Source organism: Kwoniella shandongensis, chromosome 5, assembly GCF_008629635.2.
Source record: "Kwoniella shandongensis chromosome 5, complete sequence".
Lineage (NCBI taxonomy): Eukaryota > Fungi > Basidiomycota > Tremellomycetes > Tremellales > Cryptococcaceae > Kwoniella > Kwoniella shandongensis.
The window spans coordinates 70362-88806 of NC_089291.1; the positions used below are offsets into that span (position 1 = coordinate 70362).

The 18445-nt window shown below is 49.2% G+C and overlaps 8 protein-coding genes across 8 annotated transcripts; 5 read left to right on the forward strand and 3 right to left on the reverse strand.

Annotated features, from left to right (window-relative positions):
* Positions 1-197: 197 nt before the first annotated feature.
* CI109_102734 (uncharacterized protein) lies at positions 198-1578 on the forward strand (the record flags this gene model as incomplete). The annotated part of the gene is made up of 6 exons (XM_032006087.1): positions 198-440; positions 542-708; positions 769-886; positions 941-1137; positions 1199-1339; positions 1404-1578. 6 exons carry the CDS (start codon positions 198-200, stop codon positions 1576-1578), a joined length of 1041 nt encoding a protein of 346 aa, XP_031859668.1.
* Positions 1579-2333: 755 nt separating this feature from the next.
* CI109_102735 (uncharacterized protein) lies at positions 2334-4378 on the forward strand (the record flags this gene model as incomplete). Its single annotated transcript, XM_032006086.2, has 9 exons — positions 2334-2401; positions 2481-2665; positions 2730-2790; positions 2863-2895; positions 2949-3092; positions 3153-3378; positions 3441-3641; positions 3724-4005; positions 4076-4378. The coding sequence occupies 9 exons, from the start codon at positions 2334-2336 to the stop codon at positions 4376-4378; spliced, it is 1503 nt and encodes a 500-aa protein (XP_031859667.2).
* Positions 4379-4856: 478 nt separating this feature from the next.
* CI109_102736 (uncharacterized protein) lies at positions 4857-5569 on the forward strand (the record flags this gene model as incomplete). Its single annotated transcript, XM_032006085.1, has 3 exons — positions 4857-4923; positions 5046-5281; positions 5489-5569. 3 exons carry the CDS (start codon positions 4857-4859, stop codon positions 5567-5569), a joined length of 384 nt encoding a protein of 127 aa, XP_031859666.1.
* A 127-nt stretch (positions 5570-5696) lies between these two features.
* On the reverse strand, positions 5697-6950 carry CI109_102737 (uncharacterized protein; the record flags this gene model as incomplete). Its single annotated transcript, XM_032006084.1, has 1 exon — positions 5697-6950. The coding sequence occupies one exon, from the start codon at positions 6948-6950 to the stop codon at positions 5697-5699; it is 1254 nt and encodes a 417-aa protein (XP_031859665.1).
* A 464-nt stretch (positions 6951-7414) lies between these two features.
* Positions 7415-9528, reverse strand: CI109_102738 (uncharacterized protein; the record flags this gene model as incomplete). The annotated part of the gene is made up of 10 exons (XM_032006083.1): positions 7415-7574; positions 7641-7884; positions 7964-8124; positions 8199-8298; positions 8358-8457; positions 8545-8641; positions 8707-8777; positions 8865-9056; positions 9134-9186; positions 9255-9528. 10 exons carry the CDS (start codon positions 9526-9528, stop codon positions 7415-7417), a joined length of 1452 nt encoding a protein of 483 aa, XP_031859664.1.
* A 631-nt stretch (positions 9529-10159) lies between these two features.
* CI109_102739 (uncharacterized protein) lies at positions 10160-12026 on the reverse strand (the record flags this gene model as incomplete). Its single annotated transcript, XM_065967192.1, has 10 exons — positions 10160-10201; positions 10285-10454; positions 10524-10542; positions 10613-10796; positions 10848-10941; positions 11009-11070; positions 11127-11313; positions 11381-11532; positions 11586-11857; positions 11910-12026. 10 exons carry the CDS (start codon positions 12024-12026, stop codon positions 10160-10162), a joined length of 1299 nt encoding a protein of 432 aa, XP_065823264.1.
* A 550-nt stretch (positions 12027-12576) lies between these two features.
* On the forward strand, positions 12577-14820 carry CI109_102740 (uncharacterized protein; the record flags this gene model as incomplete). Its single annotated transcript, XM_032006081.2, has 12 exons — positions 12577-12818; positions 12884-12978; positions 13043-13106; positions 13157-13293; positions 13362-13436; positions 13496-13708; positions 13769-13881; positions 13952-14174; positions 14233-14363; positions 14427-14501; positions 14564-14735; positions 14792-14820. The coding sequence occupies 12 exons, from the start codon at positions 12577-12579 to the stop codon at positions 14818-14820; spliced, it is 1569 nt and encodes a 522-aa protein (XP_031859662.2).
* Positions 14821-15199: 379 nt separating this feature from the next.
* On the forward strand, positions 15200-18288 carry CI109_102741 (uncharacterized protein; the record flags this gene model as incomplete). Its single annotated transcript, XM_032006080.1, has 7 exons — positions 15200-16174; positions 16242-16399; positions 16456-16615; positions 16681-16760; positions 16811-17120; positions 17174-17789; positions 17855-18288. The coding sequence occupies 7 exons, from the start codon at positions 15200-15202 to the stop codon at positions 18286-18288; spliced, it is 2733 nt and encodes a 910-aa protein (XP_031859661.1).
* Between the last annotated feature and the right edge of the window lie 157 nt (positions 18289-18445).

Sequence of the window (18445 nt, forward strand, 5' to 3'; positions counted from 1 at the left end):
TAAAATAATCTTGTGTATCTTGTTATATCTGCACGTCTCCCGCACATGGAACGCGTCTTCCTTTCTATTTTCGTTATTGAATTCCTTCTACTCTGACATCCGCATCAAAGTATATCAGCAACGCTGCCCTAACGTCCAGCGGAGGCTTACGACCATCACTCAATCTTGTCATCGACCCCAAGCGCGTCCTCTGCAAGATGCCTGCAATCTCCTTTCTTCCCTTCCTCCAAACCGTCCCCCTTGCTACTCGACTTCTCACACTGACACTCGTCCTCTTCACGGTCGTCGGATTGGGTTCGAGCTATTACACGAGTCAGAGTTCATCAGAACCTAGAATACCAGGTATCGATTTACCTTGGTTGGTTCTTGTCCCCGGAAAGAGTCTGATCTACCCTTGGACTTTCTTAACGGCCGGTTTAGTAGAGTTGAACATTATAGAGGTGAGTGCGGAATACTCATCTCTTGAGCAACGGCGATCATCTGGATCAAGTCCAGAGGAGGTCGGTTTTTGGGTATTGTGCTGATGTAAGTATCTTACCAGCTCATTATCTCCGTCGTTACACTACCCCTGGCATGTCGATATCTCGAACGAGTATGGGGAGCTCGAGAACTCCTTCGATTCTGCGCTATAGTCATTGTTGGATCCAACATCATCGCATTTGGTTTTAGCTGGATCGTATGGTTTGTCGTCGGACAGGAGGAGGCTTTGTAAGTTACAGCATTCTCGTGTACCTTATTGCAGGCACATGACTGATGAACAACGATTAGGTGGGGTCTGCCGTATCACGGTTTGTCAGGATTGCAAGTCGGATTCCTGGTTGCTTTCACGCAACTTATCCCGGAACATCAAGTTCAGCTCCTGGGCAAGTTCAAAGTTCGAGTGAAGGTATGTTGGACCCATCACTCGTCACTGCTATATCTTTACTAACAAGTACTGTAGACACTCCCTGGTATCTACCTCCTCATCTCCAACGTCATGGTCCTTCTTTTCGGATCATCTCCTTACATGCTCATCCAATTCGGATTCTTCGTCGCATGGGTCTACCTCCGATTCTTCAAACTCAGCGAGAATGGTGAATTTAGAGGAGACAGAAGCGAGACTTTCGCTTTCCAATATTGGTTCCCCCCTCCCGTCAGGTGAGCTGGATGTCATTCCTATCCCTGCGTGGGAGTAGTGTTAGCTGACCACGCTTTCCAGACCGTACATCGCTGCTGCTGGAAACCAGGTGTTCAAACTTGCTGTCAAGGTCAAGCTCGTCCAACAATGGGATGAGCCTGCTGCTTCGTACGGTCTTCTCCCTGGACCTGGCGGTGCCAGAGCCGAAGCAGAGCGACGAAGGTGAGTGAAGCTTTCACCATGCCACGGTGATGACCGGTCAAAGCTGACATCACCATGTCTAAAGAGCACTGGCCCTCAAAGCCCTTGATGCGAGACTCGCCACATCTTCCCCTGCTCCTGGTGCCTCCCCCACAGCTACCTCAAGTACCACAGTCCCCGTTCCTGCGACCGCATCAGCGCCCACAGTCGCAGCGCCTTCAGTCCCAAAGGTCGAAGCTACAGAGAAGCCAAAAGATTAAGAAGGAAGGGGGTTCATTACATGTATGCATATGTGTGAGACTGAACGGGAGAAATTGTGTCAAGCATCTTACCCACGATGCATCGGTTCGGACAATTGAAAGGGCTGAAGTTGGTGATAAACATGGTTTGGATGGATGTCGGGGTAATGTGTTCATCGAGTCGGGAACCTGACCTGGTCTATACTGCCTTGCGCAGGACAGATCACGGTCGGCGCGCTTACCCTCGTCCATGTACATCTTCGGGTGGGTGGTACATCATAGCAGGTTCTCCTGTGTTGTCGGCGCGTACATTCAGATCGATTCAGCCTAGCGAGGTGTATTGAATGGGAAATAAGGAGAATACGGTGTTGTCGTCATCCACACTCCAAGTGTCAACATCACCATCAGCAGACCTGCCATCGTGTCTTCTCGTTACAAGTAATGAAAGAAAGGCAAGCAAGCAAGCATTGTCTGTCGTCTCTGTCACTATGCGCTGCATAGCAGTCTCCCTCCAAGCTCGGTACGAGAGTCTATCAGTTACGACACGTGGAGTTTACTAGTTTACTAGTTTAGGCTGAACTCTTGATAGATTCGGCTCATTCGGTCTCTTATCATCCCGAGACAACATATACACACTGGAACTAATTCAACCGCCCATTCCTGACTACCTTTTATATACTGTATCGTTCTCATCATCCGCATCTATGATTCGAATCAGATCTCTCATACCTACACTCACCAGACCAACCAGGACTTTCAGCAGAACAATCACCACAATGCCTACTCACACTACTATTGAAGTTCCCAACTTTGGCAAGGTCGAAGTACCTGTCGGACTCTTCATGTGAGTCAGAACGAGCCTGTCCCCTCTCTTCCCTGAGATAGTACAGTGCGCGGAAGAAGAACGCTGACATCGTTGGTAGTGATAACGAATGGGTCGAATCATCTGACAAAAAGACATTCTCCACCGTCAACCCTGCCACTGGTAAACCATTCGTCGACTTTGCCCATGCCACCAAAGAAGATGTGGACACGGCCGTCAAATCCTCTAGAAAGGCATTCAAGTCTACCTGGGGTAACAATGTCCCGGCTACCGAGAGAGCTGCTTGTGAGTTTTGACGCTTTGACCTGCAGGTAAGAGCTAGAGCTAATACCGTGTGGTCCCAAAATAGTATTGTTCAAGTTTGCCGATTTGATGGAGAGAGATTCGGCGAAACTCGGTGCTCTTGAGAGGTGTGTCTTCGTCTCCCCTACAAGGCGGTGATTTTAGCCGACCCGAGGTGCTAATGTGAAACCTCGACACAGTCTCAATTCTGGAAAGGGTGTTCGAATCGCTCGGTGAGTTCAGCTTCACATCGCCAGGCTGTGCGTCAAGCTGACAAAACGTCTAGTGATTTTGACGTTGGAGACTCCGTCGCTGCTCTTCGATACTTTGCCGGACTTGCCGACAAGACCCACGGTCAGACCCTCAACCACTTTGGTAACGAGAAATTCGTCTACACCTTGCACCAACCCATTGGTGTATGTGGTCAGATGTGAGTTGCTGAGGCTGAGGGGAGACACTAGAAAGACAATGCTGATAGTCGGTATCGCAGCATCCCATGGAACTACCCTCTCATGATGTGGGCCTGGAAGGTCGGACCCGCTCTCGCTGCCGGTTGTACCGTCGTCATGAAGCCTTCAGAATTGACACCTATGACCGCTTTGGTCATGTGCGATTTGGCCAAGGAGGCTGGTTTCCCCGCTGGTGTGATCAACACTCTCCCCGGTCTCGGAGCCACTACCGGTGATGCCATCTCAAGACATATGGACATTGACAAGGTAAGTCGAGTACAACATCAGTCCATAGAGGGAAAACCATTTGACGCTCTATGTCCTGACAGGTCGCCTTCACTGGATCAGTTATTACTGGTCGACGAATCTCAATCGCTGCTGCCGAATCCAACTTGAAAAAGGTCACACTCGAGCTTGGAGGTAAATCACCTTCACTCATCTTCGATACCGCCAATGTGGAAGAGGCTGCGGCTTGGGTTGCTATGGGTGTCTGGTTCAATTCTGGTCAGGACTGCACTGCCAGTAGTCGAGTGAGTGACTCGCCCTCCATATCATTGTCTTGCCCGGCTTCCGTCTCCTTGTCTAACAAAGCAGCTAACCTATCCTGCATAGGTCTACGTCCAAGAAGGCATCTACGACAAGTTCATCGCCGCTCTCAAGGTCAACGCCGAGAAGTGTGCTATTGGACAACCGTCAGACGAGACAACGTCTTTCGGTCCCTTGATCTCTCAAACGCAACGAGACAAGGTCCTCGCTTACATCGACTCCGGTCGAGAGGAGGGCGCCAGGGTTGTTACCGGCGGTAAGAAGTGGGACAAATCTGATGGAGGATTCTGGGTTGAGCCTACTATCTTGGCCGAGACCAACATCAAGATGAAGGTTGTCCAAGAGGAGGTGGGTAGATCTCTATCTCATCGCCGCGATGTTGAAGCATGCTAATTTCTTTTTGTCGCCGTGCGATTAGATTTTCGGCCCTGTCATTGTCGCTTCCAAATTCTCAACGGAAGAAGAGGCTATCGACCTCGCCAACAACACAGTCTACGGTCTCGCCGCTTCCATCTTCACCAACGACGCTCGACAACAAACCCGAGTCAGCACAGCCATCGACGCCGGTACGATCTGGTGCAACCAGTACGGTATCTTGCATCCTTCCGTTCCCTTCGGTGGATACAAGCACAGTGGTATTGGCCGAGAGCTGGGAACATATGGTTTGGAAGCGTACCAACAGGTCAAGGCGGTGCATCAGAACTTGACCCAAACCATGTGAGTGTGGTCCTCCTTGCTCATTGTAGTCAAGAGAAGTGTACTGATGAAATTGAATAGGGAATGGCCCCTCTAAAGGTGGAGAAGTGGTGAGCGTGAGAAGTGGTATCGATCAGGATGTACTTGTAACGTATGCATGAGATATGGAACGAACCTTTATGGTGTACTAAAGTCGCATGGCTGGTGATCGTTGTGCATGGCCACTAATGGCAATGTTCCTGCCACGCACGTTGTCACCGTCCCGTTGCAGTTGCCGGAGACCCGGAACCGGAATAAAGGTAACGGTAAAATGACGTAGAGGAGGGAGAGAGCAGTTGTAACTTGCAGATCACCCGACCATAGTACCTTTGTTCTTGGTACTCGTAAGAGGGTATAGGTATATAATCATTTGCTATCATCTAATCTGTCTCTTCTCTCTTTAATACACATATAACTAATCTATACTCCATACGCACAACGAAACCAAGAAATCACCAGACAACATGTACATCCCCAACCTCCAGAACATCTTGGCAGCCGGTCTCGCTTTGACCACAACCGTCACCAAACGTGAGTCCCTTTGCCACCGATCGACGCGCGGCCTTGTCCCCCCTTCTTCTCTCCATCCCACTCACTTTCCTGTGTGAATCTCTGCTGATTGATGTGCAATGTGTGCTTGTGATGATTTGTAGCGAGCAAAGTCTCCTCTGGATCAATTATGGATTACGCAGTTGAGAAATGTATCGATTCCGACGGTAATCAACGATGTTCAAAGCCCTTCCCCGTCGTCAAGTCGACATGTTACGATATCAAATGGTCGACAGAGGGGACTCTGTCTCATACCACTGTGGAAGTGAGAGATGCGGGTAGCGGTGAGATTGTCTATTATAGGGATACCGATGGGCAATGGAATGCAGAGAAGAGCGAGGTGAGTGCGAAAGAAGCCATCATCACATCTGAATGTCACTCGACATCCCCCACCACCGTATTTTATATGTTCTCGTTCCAATCCCTCTTCGTATTTCCTTTTGGTCTTCTTTCTTCCCTTTCGCCGTCCTCTGTTCCTCCTTACCTTCTTGCATGAGTTGTCTTGCCGTCTATCGAAAACCACACGCTAACCCAATCCTGTTGCCAGCTCGTCTACGTCGACTTCAAGCCCAAGGTCTGGAAGCAGGGCAACAGCACCGTCGACTACACCATCAAGACCTGCGAGTGAGCGTAGCCACAGCTTACAGCGAAGTGAGAAGGATCGATCAAATTGTTTGTATAGCATATTCACGTGTGTGCATGTATCATATTGTGTTCTAAGTCATCCATTCAATTCTAGTAGTCTAGCGGGTTCGTCACCCTTCCTTGTTGTAGATATCGTTGTACTTCCCCAACGCCCGCTTTTCCAACTGTTGTGGTTCTAAGCCATCAAACCTCCTCGGATCCAATGCTTTTCTCAATTCCTCATCACCAGCTGTACCTTCACCCAATATCATATCTGCCAGTAATCCCGCTGATCCAGCAGCATGTGTGACCCAAACACCTACTCCTGCATAGAGCCCATTGCCATCTTGGCCAACGAGCGGTAATCCATCAGGAGTAACTGAGAAGATTCCATTGAATCTGTGTGCTTGTCCCCCTTCTTTGAGTTGGAAAGTAGCTGCCTTATCATCGGGTAAAAGATCATATCCATCTCTCAGAACTTGGTCGAAACTATCTTCCCATCGACCATAAGCCGATTTACTCGACGCAATTTCCTCCGAAGAGACTTTGATCGGGTCGTGATTGTATGATCCTAATCCGTCGGCTGTACCATGATCTCGGGCATAGACGTGAGAAGCGGGCCAACGGATGAATGGCGTTTTGGACCTCGAAGCATGTTCGATAGAGTATGAATATGGATGAGATACCGAGACGACCGTCTCGCGGAATGAAGGGAGGAGTTGGGATGCCCAGATGCCGGTACATAGGACGAGCGTCGAGGTCTCGATTTGGCCAAGTGTCGTCTCGAGTACATATCGAGGATGACTTGACGTCGACGTCGAAGTGGGAGTGATGGTTGTAACGTCTGCATTGAGAAGTATCGCCCCGTTTGCTTTGGCTACGGATTGCTGATTGTGCGATATGGCTTTTGCGTTCGCTGTCCCGTCTAGAGGGAAGAACAAACCCGCCGGACCATCGTTCGCCAAAGTATCAGGTCTGACGAAACCCGGTGCAAGATCCAACACCTGTTGTTTATCCAACAACTTCGCTTCTAGTCCGACTTTCTTGGCATCCTCACATCGTCCTTCTAAGCCAGTTCCAACTTCCAACCCTCCGACTTGCTGGAAGCCCCCTTCTATACCCAAGTAATGTTTCACAGATCGTTTTGCAAGTTCAGTGAGAACAGGAAGAGAGTTGTATTGCCCTACGAATCCTGGTGCATGGCCTGTCGAGCCTGGTAGACTATGTATGTCACGGTCAACAAGTATGACCTTTCGAGACGAAGATGAGGCAGCCAGGCGAGTGGAGAGGATCGAGGCAAGACATGATCCCACGATACCTGAGCCGATAATCACGATCCGGTCTTGTACCGGGGGGAGGTCGGGCAATTGGGTGGAAGCGGACATATCTTTTTAGGTACGGAGCACTGCTTTGCTGGACAGATGTATTGAATTGGTTCAAGTTTTCATTCCATCTTATAGCATTATCTAGCTGCTCATGTATCGACGTTCATTCGAGTCACTCAGTGTATGCAGCGCAGTGCATTGCAAGCCGGACCGGAACTTGCAACTATGCTCAGGATATGTTTACCGAGAAACGCGGGGTATCACCGTGACCCTGCTCGTCCTCGCTTAAGTGTGGGCGGATAAGAGGGGAAGACGTCCGCTTGATTGTGCCAAGTAACTTAGTTCCTAATGGGATCAGATAGACCAGGTATTGGCCGAGATGATGTACTGTACTTGGTACAAATCGAACTGGTGTTGAACCGTATGGAATCGGCGAGAGTGTAAACTTGCCATGCACAGAGATACGGAAGACGCCATCTAATGCTGATACATCTTTGAAGATTTCGTCTGGGAACAGTATAATCTTATTGCGATGACTCTGACAACTCCGTTTGACCCGAAGCATATCGGAATATCCTGCCAAGCATATACGCTGAGTCCTTTGGATATCTCGCAAAGTCATTCTCCCTATCGACAACTGTGATCCCAAACCTCGGCACCCATCCACTCGTCCATTCGAGATTACTACGCACCAAGTGGCAACCCATCAGCGTGCACCTGAAAGACTAGGATGTGGTCAATCTGACTTACTCTAAAAGGGACCAAGCGAAATATCCACTCATCTCAACACCTTGATCCACCATAGCCTCTAACATCTCTTTGATATACCCCGCATAATAATGTTGTCTCTGAACATCATGTATCTTCTCTTCGAAAGTGAGATCGATCTCGCCATCGACCGAGAATCCGTTCTCTGTTACCATGAGTGGAATTTGAGCCGATTTGGTATAGTTTGTATGAAGCCATAGGATGAGTTTTCGGAATCCCCATGGGACTAAAGTCATGTCATAGAACGATGTAAGTGATCTGACTTGAAAACTACATTGGAGAGGTTGAAGCGAGCGAGGACTCACCGTCATGAGGATGACCGTTATTACCCCTGTTCCCAATCACTACTCCGTCTTTCACGAACACCCTCTTCACTCGTCCTGAACACGATTCCATACGAGGTGCTTCTCCCAGCGTCCATTGTTCACCAGTGACCCATGATGTTCCGTAGTGGTTGAGACCGAGGCTGCGGTACATCAGTCCTCATTCACCCTCTTGTTTACACGGACCTCAGAGCGTGATATGTTCGGACCGACTTACAAATCTGTAGATCCCTTGACGAGCTTCCATTCTTCCTCTGTGAAACTTGGTGCGTGTTCACCGTAATACTCCATCAGAGAATCGGGGAATCGACCGTAGACTGGCAGTCGAGGAGAAGCGGGGTCAGTCGAGGTAGATCTCGCCAACCTGACCACTCACATATAGGATCGGCATACAGACGAGCGACGTGACCCATCCATGTCTCGTGAGCATGTCTGGCTTCTGAACTGTCATCGATGGGTTCTGTCCAGTCGATGTCCTGATAATCATCAGAGGCGTCAGTCACACCGAATGTAAATGTCGACTATCTTCACTTCGGAAGGAAAGTTGGTTGAGCTTGACTGACCAGAGTAATACCAATCTTTCCGCCCTGCCTCGTCTGGAACTTTCTTCTATACAGGTCGACCGTCGCACCATGACAAAGAAGCATACTCTCCGCCCATCTTTGGGAGTATTACAAGATTAGCGATTGATCACATGCAGAATGGTGTCGGAATCGCTTACGTACCTCGGTATATCCGTTTCCGGGTTCCATTTTCCTTTGTACAGATGACAAGCCGCCGTCGTGATGATATGAGGCTGCAACCGAAATCAAGACCTCAAGCGCATCAGTCTCTCTCCTACCACCCCTCTTCTCTGAGCCAGCCACAGACTGATGCTGCTCACCTCGTTGATTGTGATCCAGTTTTTGACACGAGCTCCAAATCGCTCGAATAGCAGTTCCGCATATCTCAAGAAATCGGGTAACATCTCCTTCTTGCTGTAGAATCCTTGATATCGCTCGTATAGCGCGTATGGTAGTTCCCAGTGGTAGATAGTCACTATCGGTTCGATATCCGCCTCAATCAGGGCGTCGATCTGAACACAAGCATCAACGTATCCGCATCGTTAGCTTTAGTTCCAATGACAGTCTTGAGGAGGACGCAAAGACGTACAAGTGTGGAGTAGTACTCTAACCCTTTCTCATTGATCGGATCGTTCGCTCCCCCTGAGTGCATACACCAGATACATCAATCGACGAGTTCTTTTCTCATGTCGGAACGAGAAACAGCTTACCTAAAGTTATCACTCTCGGCCAATTGATCGAAAACCTATACGCCTTCATCCCATATTTCTTCAAAACCGCTATATCTTCCCTCCAGAGATGGTACGAATCGCAAGCTATTTCCCCATTCGCTTGATCTTTCCATAAGACATCATATACGCTAGGTCCCTTACCATCTGCATCGTATCCGCCTTCGATCTGGTAACTTGCAGAAGCTGCACCCCATAAAAAGTCGGAAGGTAGGGAACCTTTGAGTCGTGGTTCAGAGGTGATTATTTGTTCCATCTCGAGTTTAAGTAAGATGTAGGATAGGTAGACAACACTTGAAGGTTGACAAGATGAAAGTTTGTACTGTTGTTGTTATTGTCTCTACACTGTATTCGTGTATTTACGATGCATCCTGCTACCATGGTCGTGGTCACAGACAAGGTACGAGCAAGTTCCTCTTCCAGTTTTGGGATGCCGTCAGATGTAATTACCGAACCCGAAATCGTTATCAGGACCAAGCTCCGAATTTAGAGTATCCTATCGCGCTCCGAAATCCCTTGGCTGCAACCGAGCTCCGACAAGCGTTTAAAGGCAACCAATTGCAGAGAGTCAAACATGTATGACCCGCATGTGTTCCTTCTGATATACATATGGTTCAGTTTGTGTGCAATGCTGTGTCATGTCACAAAATGCAGACAGCCGACTTGATCGGCCATTCGGACCGCACGTATTTTCTGATCGGATCTTGGAACATTGCCTAATTTAATTTGAATCGTCCGTCCTGTACCTGTCGATCTACTCATGTAAACTTGTTCGACCGAAAGTGCAATCCGAAAAGGTGGGACTGGGCCATGCATCTCCTCGCACCGTGTAGCGCTAAGTAGGAAATTCCACGCACGCATGCATCTACTATCACTCTATTGACCAATCATGCAGCTTTGCCCATATCTTCCTTCCAATATTTCGTGACCTATGACAAAAAAAGGATCAGCTATTACAGGTCTCATGTACCAACGCGCGTTTCCGCTCTGAGCGCCAACAGTGTGTACACACCTTCTCGGCGAACTCTGGATCCCCCAAGAACCGTAATCCCACGCAAGCCATAGCGATGGATCCTTTGAACGTCTCCTCGTGTGCAATCTCTCCCTTGGCGATTGCCGTGAATTCGGGAGTGTGATTCGCTCTTCCGTCTGGGGTAGGTATTCCGTACATCGGATGACAACCTGCGATAAAAGTATGGCGTTCAGCTTTACGCTTCCGTCCAGCGTTACATGTTAGGATCGTGAACATACTAGGTAATTCATGCGTAACCTAGATTGGCAACGATGCTCATCAGCTGGGTCAAGGGTCTCCGGTGGAAGTCGGTCTCTCCATCACTCACATTTCCGAAATCCGTACTGGCACCAATGTTGGCCGCTTGATCATACCCAACCGTGACAGGTATGCGGAACAGATCCGACATGGTGGACGCGTATTCATCTGCTAGCGGTTTATCGTTCCTCAATTCTGTTACCATCGTCTCTGCTCGGACCTTGACAGTACATCCAGTCGACTTTGCAGCGCCCCTTGAACAGAAGTCAGCTAAATAAGCACAATAGTGGTAGAAAGCAACTTACTCGAAACACCCTATCATCTTTTCTCGCACAGTGTCAACGTCCTTGGCTGAAGGTCCCCGGACAGCGTACGATAGAAGGGTATAAGCCGGAATGACTATTACGAGCAAGAACTTTAGATAAAGAGGACTCCATGTCTCTTGAAGCTCCAAAGCTGAGCTCACCATTCGCGGCAGTACCACCTCCCTCCGTGATCACTCCGTGTACTCTACTTGTCAACCCTGATCTATTGCTCTTACCACTCACCTGATCTCCGGTCTCAACTGTTGTCTCATAGCCGACACAGAGGCATATGCGATAGTCGCCGCATCCAAAGCGTTGACTCCCTCCCAAGGCGCTGCAGCAGCATGTGATGATTTGCCAAAGTACTCCACAAAGATCCTCTGAACAGCCAGGGACGGTCCTACTCCCCCGTACTTTGCTGGACCTCGTCCTGGGTGGATCATCATACATGCCCCAATGTCTTTATCTTCAGATCCCAAAATAACACCGTCAGCCCATTTGAGACGCGGTCGAGTTGAGACTTGACCACTTACATGCGCCGGCATTGATCAGTTTCACTTTGCCCGCTCCTCCCTCTTCCGCCGGTGTACCCAACAGGACAACCTTGCCAGGGATATCCTGCTCGATCATCGCTTGACGGACACCTAAAAAGGCTGCGACTCCAGCCACAGCGATCAAATTGTGACTGAAACAAAAATTGATCAGCACAACGACGACGGCCCGTAGATGATCACTCACCCGCAAGCATGACCTATAGCAGGTAACGCATCGTATTCTGAATTGAATCCAAACACTCTCCCACCATTCCCATGAGTATACTCTACCCGAAAAGCGGTCGGTATATCTTCATATTGCTGGACTTCCAACCCTTTCTCCGTCAGGTAGTTTGTCAACTTGGTGTGCGCTTTGAACTCCTTATACATGATTTCCGGGTTCTCGTGTATGTAATGCGATATCTCGGTGAGCTCAGGTACAAGCGCGTTGATCTCATTCTGAACCGTTTTTCGAGCCTAGTAGGAGCATGAGTCTGATGTCTGAGACGCATGGCGAAGGCTCACCTACATCGGCGTTGAAGACAGCTTTGCGCGGTGGGGGTGCTTGTCCTGGGAGTGCAGTCGCGTGTCCACAGAAACCACAAGGCTCTCCGTCTGAGAGATCAGGATATCGATGAGCGGTCATTATGTCAAGCAAGGTGCTTTGGTTGATGTCGATGTAGTATATTCAATAGCACCTGTAATGACCCTTGATGTTATACCAGTGACTGGTGTCAATCAAAACAAAAGCGCTGTGTTAGCACGCAATGCAAGGTACGCATTGACATAACAGCTCATCTCGGTGCGTCTGCGATGTAAATGCCGACATACGGTCCAGCTCGGGACCGCACTTCCTTATCTTACCGAGCTGCACCAAGCTCCGAATGGCACCAAGTTCCGTGACCAAGCGCCGAATAGCTTATCGCTGGCGCTACCTAGACTTTTTTTTTCGGTAACCTGTTTCTTTTCCCTTCGAGCTCCTGCTCTTGCACCGTAATGAGCTCGACCCGAAATGCATCGCTTCGTCGGAGACATCGGAGGGAGAGGTAGATCAGTCTTGGCGCGCTCGCTCCAGCTATTCCTCGGACAACGATGCGAGGTGGCAGATAAGAGGTTGGCATAATATTATAATACGTCGAGTGGATTCGAAATTGTTTGCTACCTTGCCCAACCCTCTTTCAAAAAACCCAGTTATCATGTCTACCACTGACAACAAGTCCCACTTTGATATGGACGATACCAAATCTCACGAACCCGCAGGCGGGGAGACCATCATCACTCTGATGGATAGCGAAAAAGATCCCAACAAGATCGCAGCAGCAGAGGATCTCGTAGCAGCCGAGACTCAATACACCGAGGAAGAGTACGACAAGCTCAAATGGAAATTCGAACTCATCCTCTTACCTTGTTTGATGTTGACCTACGGTCTTCAGTATGCGTGAGTCTGCCGTCTCTTCGCTTGTCTTAGTGGCGCAATGTGTGCTGAGCGATATCACCCCGCAGTGATAAGGTCTCGTTATCGAGTGGTGTAGTGTTTGGTCTCAAGACCGACACTCACTTGTCGAGCGACGAGTACTCGTTGCTCACGGTATGGTTCTGTAAGTTGGCGCTATGCTGGTCACACCGATGTCAGTACACTGACACGAAAGCGTGACGCCACAGATCTTGCGTACCTCGCCGGACAAATCCCTATGAGTATTGTCCTCCAGCGTCTCCCACTTGGCAGGTAAGTCGCCGAGCCGTGTGCATCATCCACGATGTCTGACCCCTGTACAGGAGTTTGGGTATGACCATCATTGCTTGGGGTATCACCGTCATCGGTCTTGGGCTTTGTAACAACTATACTCAACTTTCGGTCCTCCGTGTCATGCTTGGATGGTTCGAATGCTCCATTACACCTGGTTTCTTGCTCAGTAAGTGTCTGCCCCTCATCACACCATGCTGTATGTTACCCCTGCTAACCTGAACGTCATCGACTCAGTCATCGCATCTTGGTATAAGCGAAAGGAATCTACTTTGCGAAGCTGTTTCTTCTTCGCCATGAACAGTTTGCTCGGTATGTTATTGTGTTCTAACCACCTAGGCATTATCGCACCCCACTGACAGCTTGCAAAGGTGGTGTGTTCAACATTATCATCTATGCAATTGCCAAAAAGTCCGAAAGTGGCTCGACTGTAGCAGGATGGAGAGCAATCAACTATTTCCTCGGATCACTCACCGTCTTGGCCGGTATTATCGTCTTCATCTTTGTCGGTATCCCTAAGGATGTCTTCTGGCTCAACAAGGAGCAGAAGAAGATGGCGCACGTCCGTATCATCAGTAACGCTAGTGAGTTTCGTCTAATACCACAAATGTAGATATCGTACAGAAAGCTGACTTTGGGTATAGCTGGTGATGGTGGAAACAGAGCATGGGACTGGGCACAAGTTCGAGAATGTTTCAAAGATCCTCAATACTACTTTATGATCTTGTTCAACCTGATGTCCACTATTCCTAACGGTGTAAGTCCAGTTATCCCGACGCGGTTGTGCTCTGGAGTGGAAGACTGATACCTCTTCTTGCTACGGAAAGGTACTTGGAACATTCAGCGCTCTCGTCTTCAAGGGATTCGGTTTCTCAGCCCTCGACTCCATCTTGTATCAGCTCCCAGCCAACGCGATCGGTTTCGTCGTCATCATTTCCAGTGCTCTCATCGTAAACTATTGGCCCAGGACTCGATTCCCCATCTCGATCTTCGAGATTATGGTAGAGATGATCGTCTTCCTCTACGTCGGTCTTGCCAAGACTGCCGGTAGTGAGTGTACTCTCCGGCTCTGTATAAGCGTCTGAGCCTTTCACTGACAAGGCTACAGAGTGGCAGCTTTGGGCTTGTTTTTCCTTCAACGGTGTGGTGGCTTGTCCCACTTTCCTCATCTGGTCAATCATGCCACTCAACTGTGCTGGTCGAACCAAGAAGTCCTTCTTCAGTGCTTCCGCTTTCATCGTAAGTGCTGTCGCCTTTTATCCCATTGGAACGGGTTTCCAACTAACGTGTTAATCTGGACAGTCTTACTGTGTTGGAAACATGATTGGAAGTCAAACTATGCGACCCAACGATGCTCCTCGTTACCTTCACGGTCTGGTGAGTCATGCCACTCCTTCGTGTTGTGAGAAATTTGACGCTGATATGTTGCGCTGTATCAGACTGCCTCTGCAATCATCATGGGCGCCGATTGTATCCTTCTCAGCGTCTGGTACCTGTACTACGTTCGCGAGAACAAGAAGCGCGAGGCCGCTTTTGTGGCTTCTGGTATGTCAAACGAAGAGAGAGAACACCTCAACAAGCTTGCAGGAGAGCTTGACCAGACTGACAGACGTGCGTTAAATCTCTGTCCAGAAAGAAAGGTTGCTGATTGTAATCTTTGTGCGCAGAGAACCCCCACTTCCGATACATGTGTTAGTTGTGCAGAGTTTGCGCTCTGCTTTTTGTGGCGGGAAGATATTTTAGTAGGATGATTTGTAGAGATAGATCATTGTAGATGGCTGCCAAACGTACATCGGATTGTCATGCATTGGGAAGATACTCTTATAGCGTCGATCGATCCACGGACTGGTCGACGGGTCACTGTAAATCTCTCACTCAGCCATCAACCTAGCAGATCGTGGATGAACTCCAACAGCGTTAGATCGCCGCGTTACGTAAGGCGACGGAGAGATAAGCGCTGTGTGTTACCGAGGTTGTGGGTTATCATTTGCACGAGGTTGCATGTCTTGACTGCTTTGTGTATAGGAGACTTTGATCTACATCGGCGGACCCACCTCGATCCAAGCAGAACCGCCATGTCATCTCCACCGGCGGCGCCTTATAAACAAACTCTCGAGCTGGGCAATACTCGCGCTTCGACCGCATGCAAAGTCTGTCGAGCGAGAAAAGTCAAATGTATCCCAGGGTCAACTTCCTTCTCAAGCATCGATTCGAGTCAAACAGGACCTTGTATGAATTGTCTCCAAGCGGGATCGGGCGACAATTGCACATATCCCGTTAGTAAAGACCGAGCTGCGTTTACTAGACAGTATGTCCAGAACCTGGAAGCGAGAGTACAAGCTCTGGAAACGCTATGTCAGAGGTTCACGCCGATTTTTGCCGATTACGAGGCGGAGAAGACGCAACGCGGAAATAAGCGTCAAAAAGTCATGCCACGCATGTCCCATGAAGCGAACATCTCGTCCTTAACAGATCCGGTAGAATCAACGCAACCCTCATTCGAGGCAAGGCATGTCGATGCCGCCACGCAACACCGTGTAGCAGCGGGAGAAGCGAACCTCCCCGTCGGAGGAGAAGCTACCATCAAACCTGATGGGAAATGGACACAAGATGAACTGGGAAACTATCGTTGGCTTGGACCACACAACACCCTTTCGATCCTGGATTCTTTTTCCCCCGAGTCATCGAATCCCTCCCCAACGACGACTCCAGCCGGCGCTGCGACGGGCGTGGGTCCATCTCATACTTCTTCGTACGCACATGGAAGTAGCCACGGCAACGGATTCGGCATCGGACATACCGAGCGAAGCAATACCAATACCAATACCAATGCATATTTCGAAGGGGTCGAAGAAACCGGTCTACTGGAACGGCTCCTTCCTCTGGACAAACTACAGTTCCCTGAAGAAAAGGTGGCGTTGGAGATGATCGACGCTTTCTATTCCGACGTTCATCCGATACTTCCCGTCGTACCGGAACATAGATTCAGACCGAACTATACGAGGATGATGGACAGGCATAAAAGAGGAGACCCAGTGGACGACGTAGGGGTGAGCATTCCCATCTCAACCACGTCAGGATAGTACGCCAAACTATCTGCTAATATCCTCTCCGCAGTTCGTCTCGGTGGCGTTTGCGATCTTTGCCTTGGGAGAAAGAGTCCTAGTCACTTCAAGAGCTTGGCAAAGAAGACGAAGCACCGCGGGACACATGGACTATGCCAACGATACGTCATATCCTGAAGAGGTGGAAGCAGGGGTTCAATGGTTTGAAAGGTGAATCTAGTTTGCTGCTCCGTGGTTTGAGATGATATCGCTGACGACTGTTGCAGGGCTGAGATCCTTCATTATTTGAACTTACGGAATGTCAACCATTTCCAGGTTTACTGTCTCACACTCCTTGCTGCGTTTCAGGCTAGCGTCAATCGGATGCCTAGAGCGTGGTTATTGGCATCTCAGGCATTGCGGGTGGCTCAAGACCTAGGACTACATGTGAGTAGGATAAATCGACCCGGTCGTAGGAACGCAAATGAGCTGATGGCTGACTTTCTACAAAGAGAGCTACAGCACAGCATGTTACTTTTCATCAAAAGCAAAGTCGATCTCGTTGCTGGTGGACTGTCTATGGAATGGACAGGTTCGTTTAGCCATGACATTTCAACGCAGACAAATGCTAACGCCGCACAGACTTCTCTCACTATCTCTGGGCCGGCCACTCGGTGTGGAGGATATTGACGTCGACGTCCCATATCCTTTACTTATGAACGACGCAACACTGAAGCGATGTCGAGACGAAGGCATCGACGAAGACGGTCTCGGGGACTATACTGAGCCATACGGGTGCGCTATGTCGGGCTTCGTAGCTCTGACCAAACTGTGCAAGATTGGTGGGGAAGTTGCCCATCTTCTTCATAGACCTTCCATGAGCGTCGACCATCTTGTGACTGCTGTAGACGAACTGGATAAGCAGCTGGAGGACTGGTTAGCCAACCATGTGGTGAGTGATGTGTTGTGTTCCGCGTAATCCCATATTCTGACTCCTGAAGCCAGCCTACCAAATACAAGACGTCTTCGTCGACTCGGTCAATACAGATCGTATCGGCTGTTCTGTCAAACACATACTTTGCAATCCTCATCACTCTTCATCGCGATTTCCTCCCTTCCAATCCCAACATTTCACGTCCTGGACCACCCCCGCCTCCTAACGCACATTCCGTTTCGAGATGTTTGCAAGCGGCAAGATCATTCATACATTCAGCTGCGACCCAACGTGTTCTCGTCCCACCTTCACATCACGTAGCATTGACGTGTCAATATCTCTGGTCGTCAGGTATCATCCTGTTGCTCTGCAGAGTACAAGCCACTGATCAAGTGATCGTCGAAGCGATCGATCCGTTGTTTGACTCGTGTAAGAGATCGTTGGAAGCTCTCGAACCGGTATGGCCTGGATCGAGAAAGCTCAGAAAGCTATTACTTGATGCGGATAACCGAGCGAGAGGCGTAAGATCTCCTCTACGACATAGATTGTCACCACATAGGTCAACGAGGACCCATGGTAGCCCGAGGACGGAAACTCCTAATAATTCAGGCCAGAATGAACGTGAACCGGCGAACCCTCCTCACCCGTCGGAAGCCAATATCGCTAGAACAAACAACTATACTGCTGGTAAGCATCCTTCTCACGGATCACATGTGAGACAAAACTGATTCGTTCAAACTTGACTAAAGCAGGTCATCGCGCAACGTTTGAGCTCGATCCTACTGTCCCCTTGCAGCTTGAGACTGGGGTTGCTGACCTCAACATGGAGCTTGGCCAATTGCCAACACCGCACAACGACGGTATCGAGTTGCTGCAGAGCTTCTTTACTGGGACAGGTTTGGACGCTGCCGCATTCTGGGCAACGTTGGGAAATATGCCAACTATCAATAATACGAGCGAAACGAACCATATCAACGAATTTGGATCGTCGCATACCCATGCGCACACTCACGATACGACAAGTACGTATGCGGCCAATCACAGTTGGATGAACACCAATACAGGAATGACGGACTACGAAGAGGAACAGCAGCAGAACGGTCGATTGGCAGCGGAGCTGTGGAACTTTGCAGGAGGGGGAGAGTTTCAATGGACGGATGATCTTAATATGCCTTTTAATCATTAAAGATGTCACATATGTCGTGCGTGTTGTACTATACTCTGCAAATGTATGTAGTTTCAATTGATGGTGGCATATACACAACTACATGCTCATGACGCAAAATAAGAATCATTACCCCTTCATTTGCTGCTGTCCCGTCCTTCCCTTTCTCATTACCTTT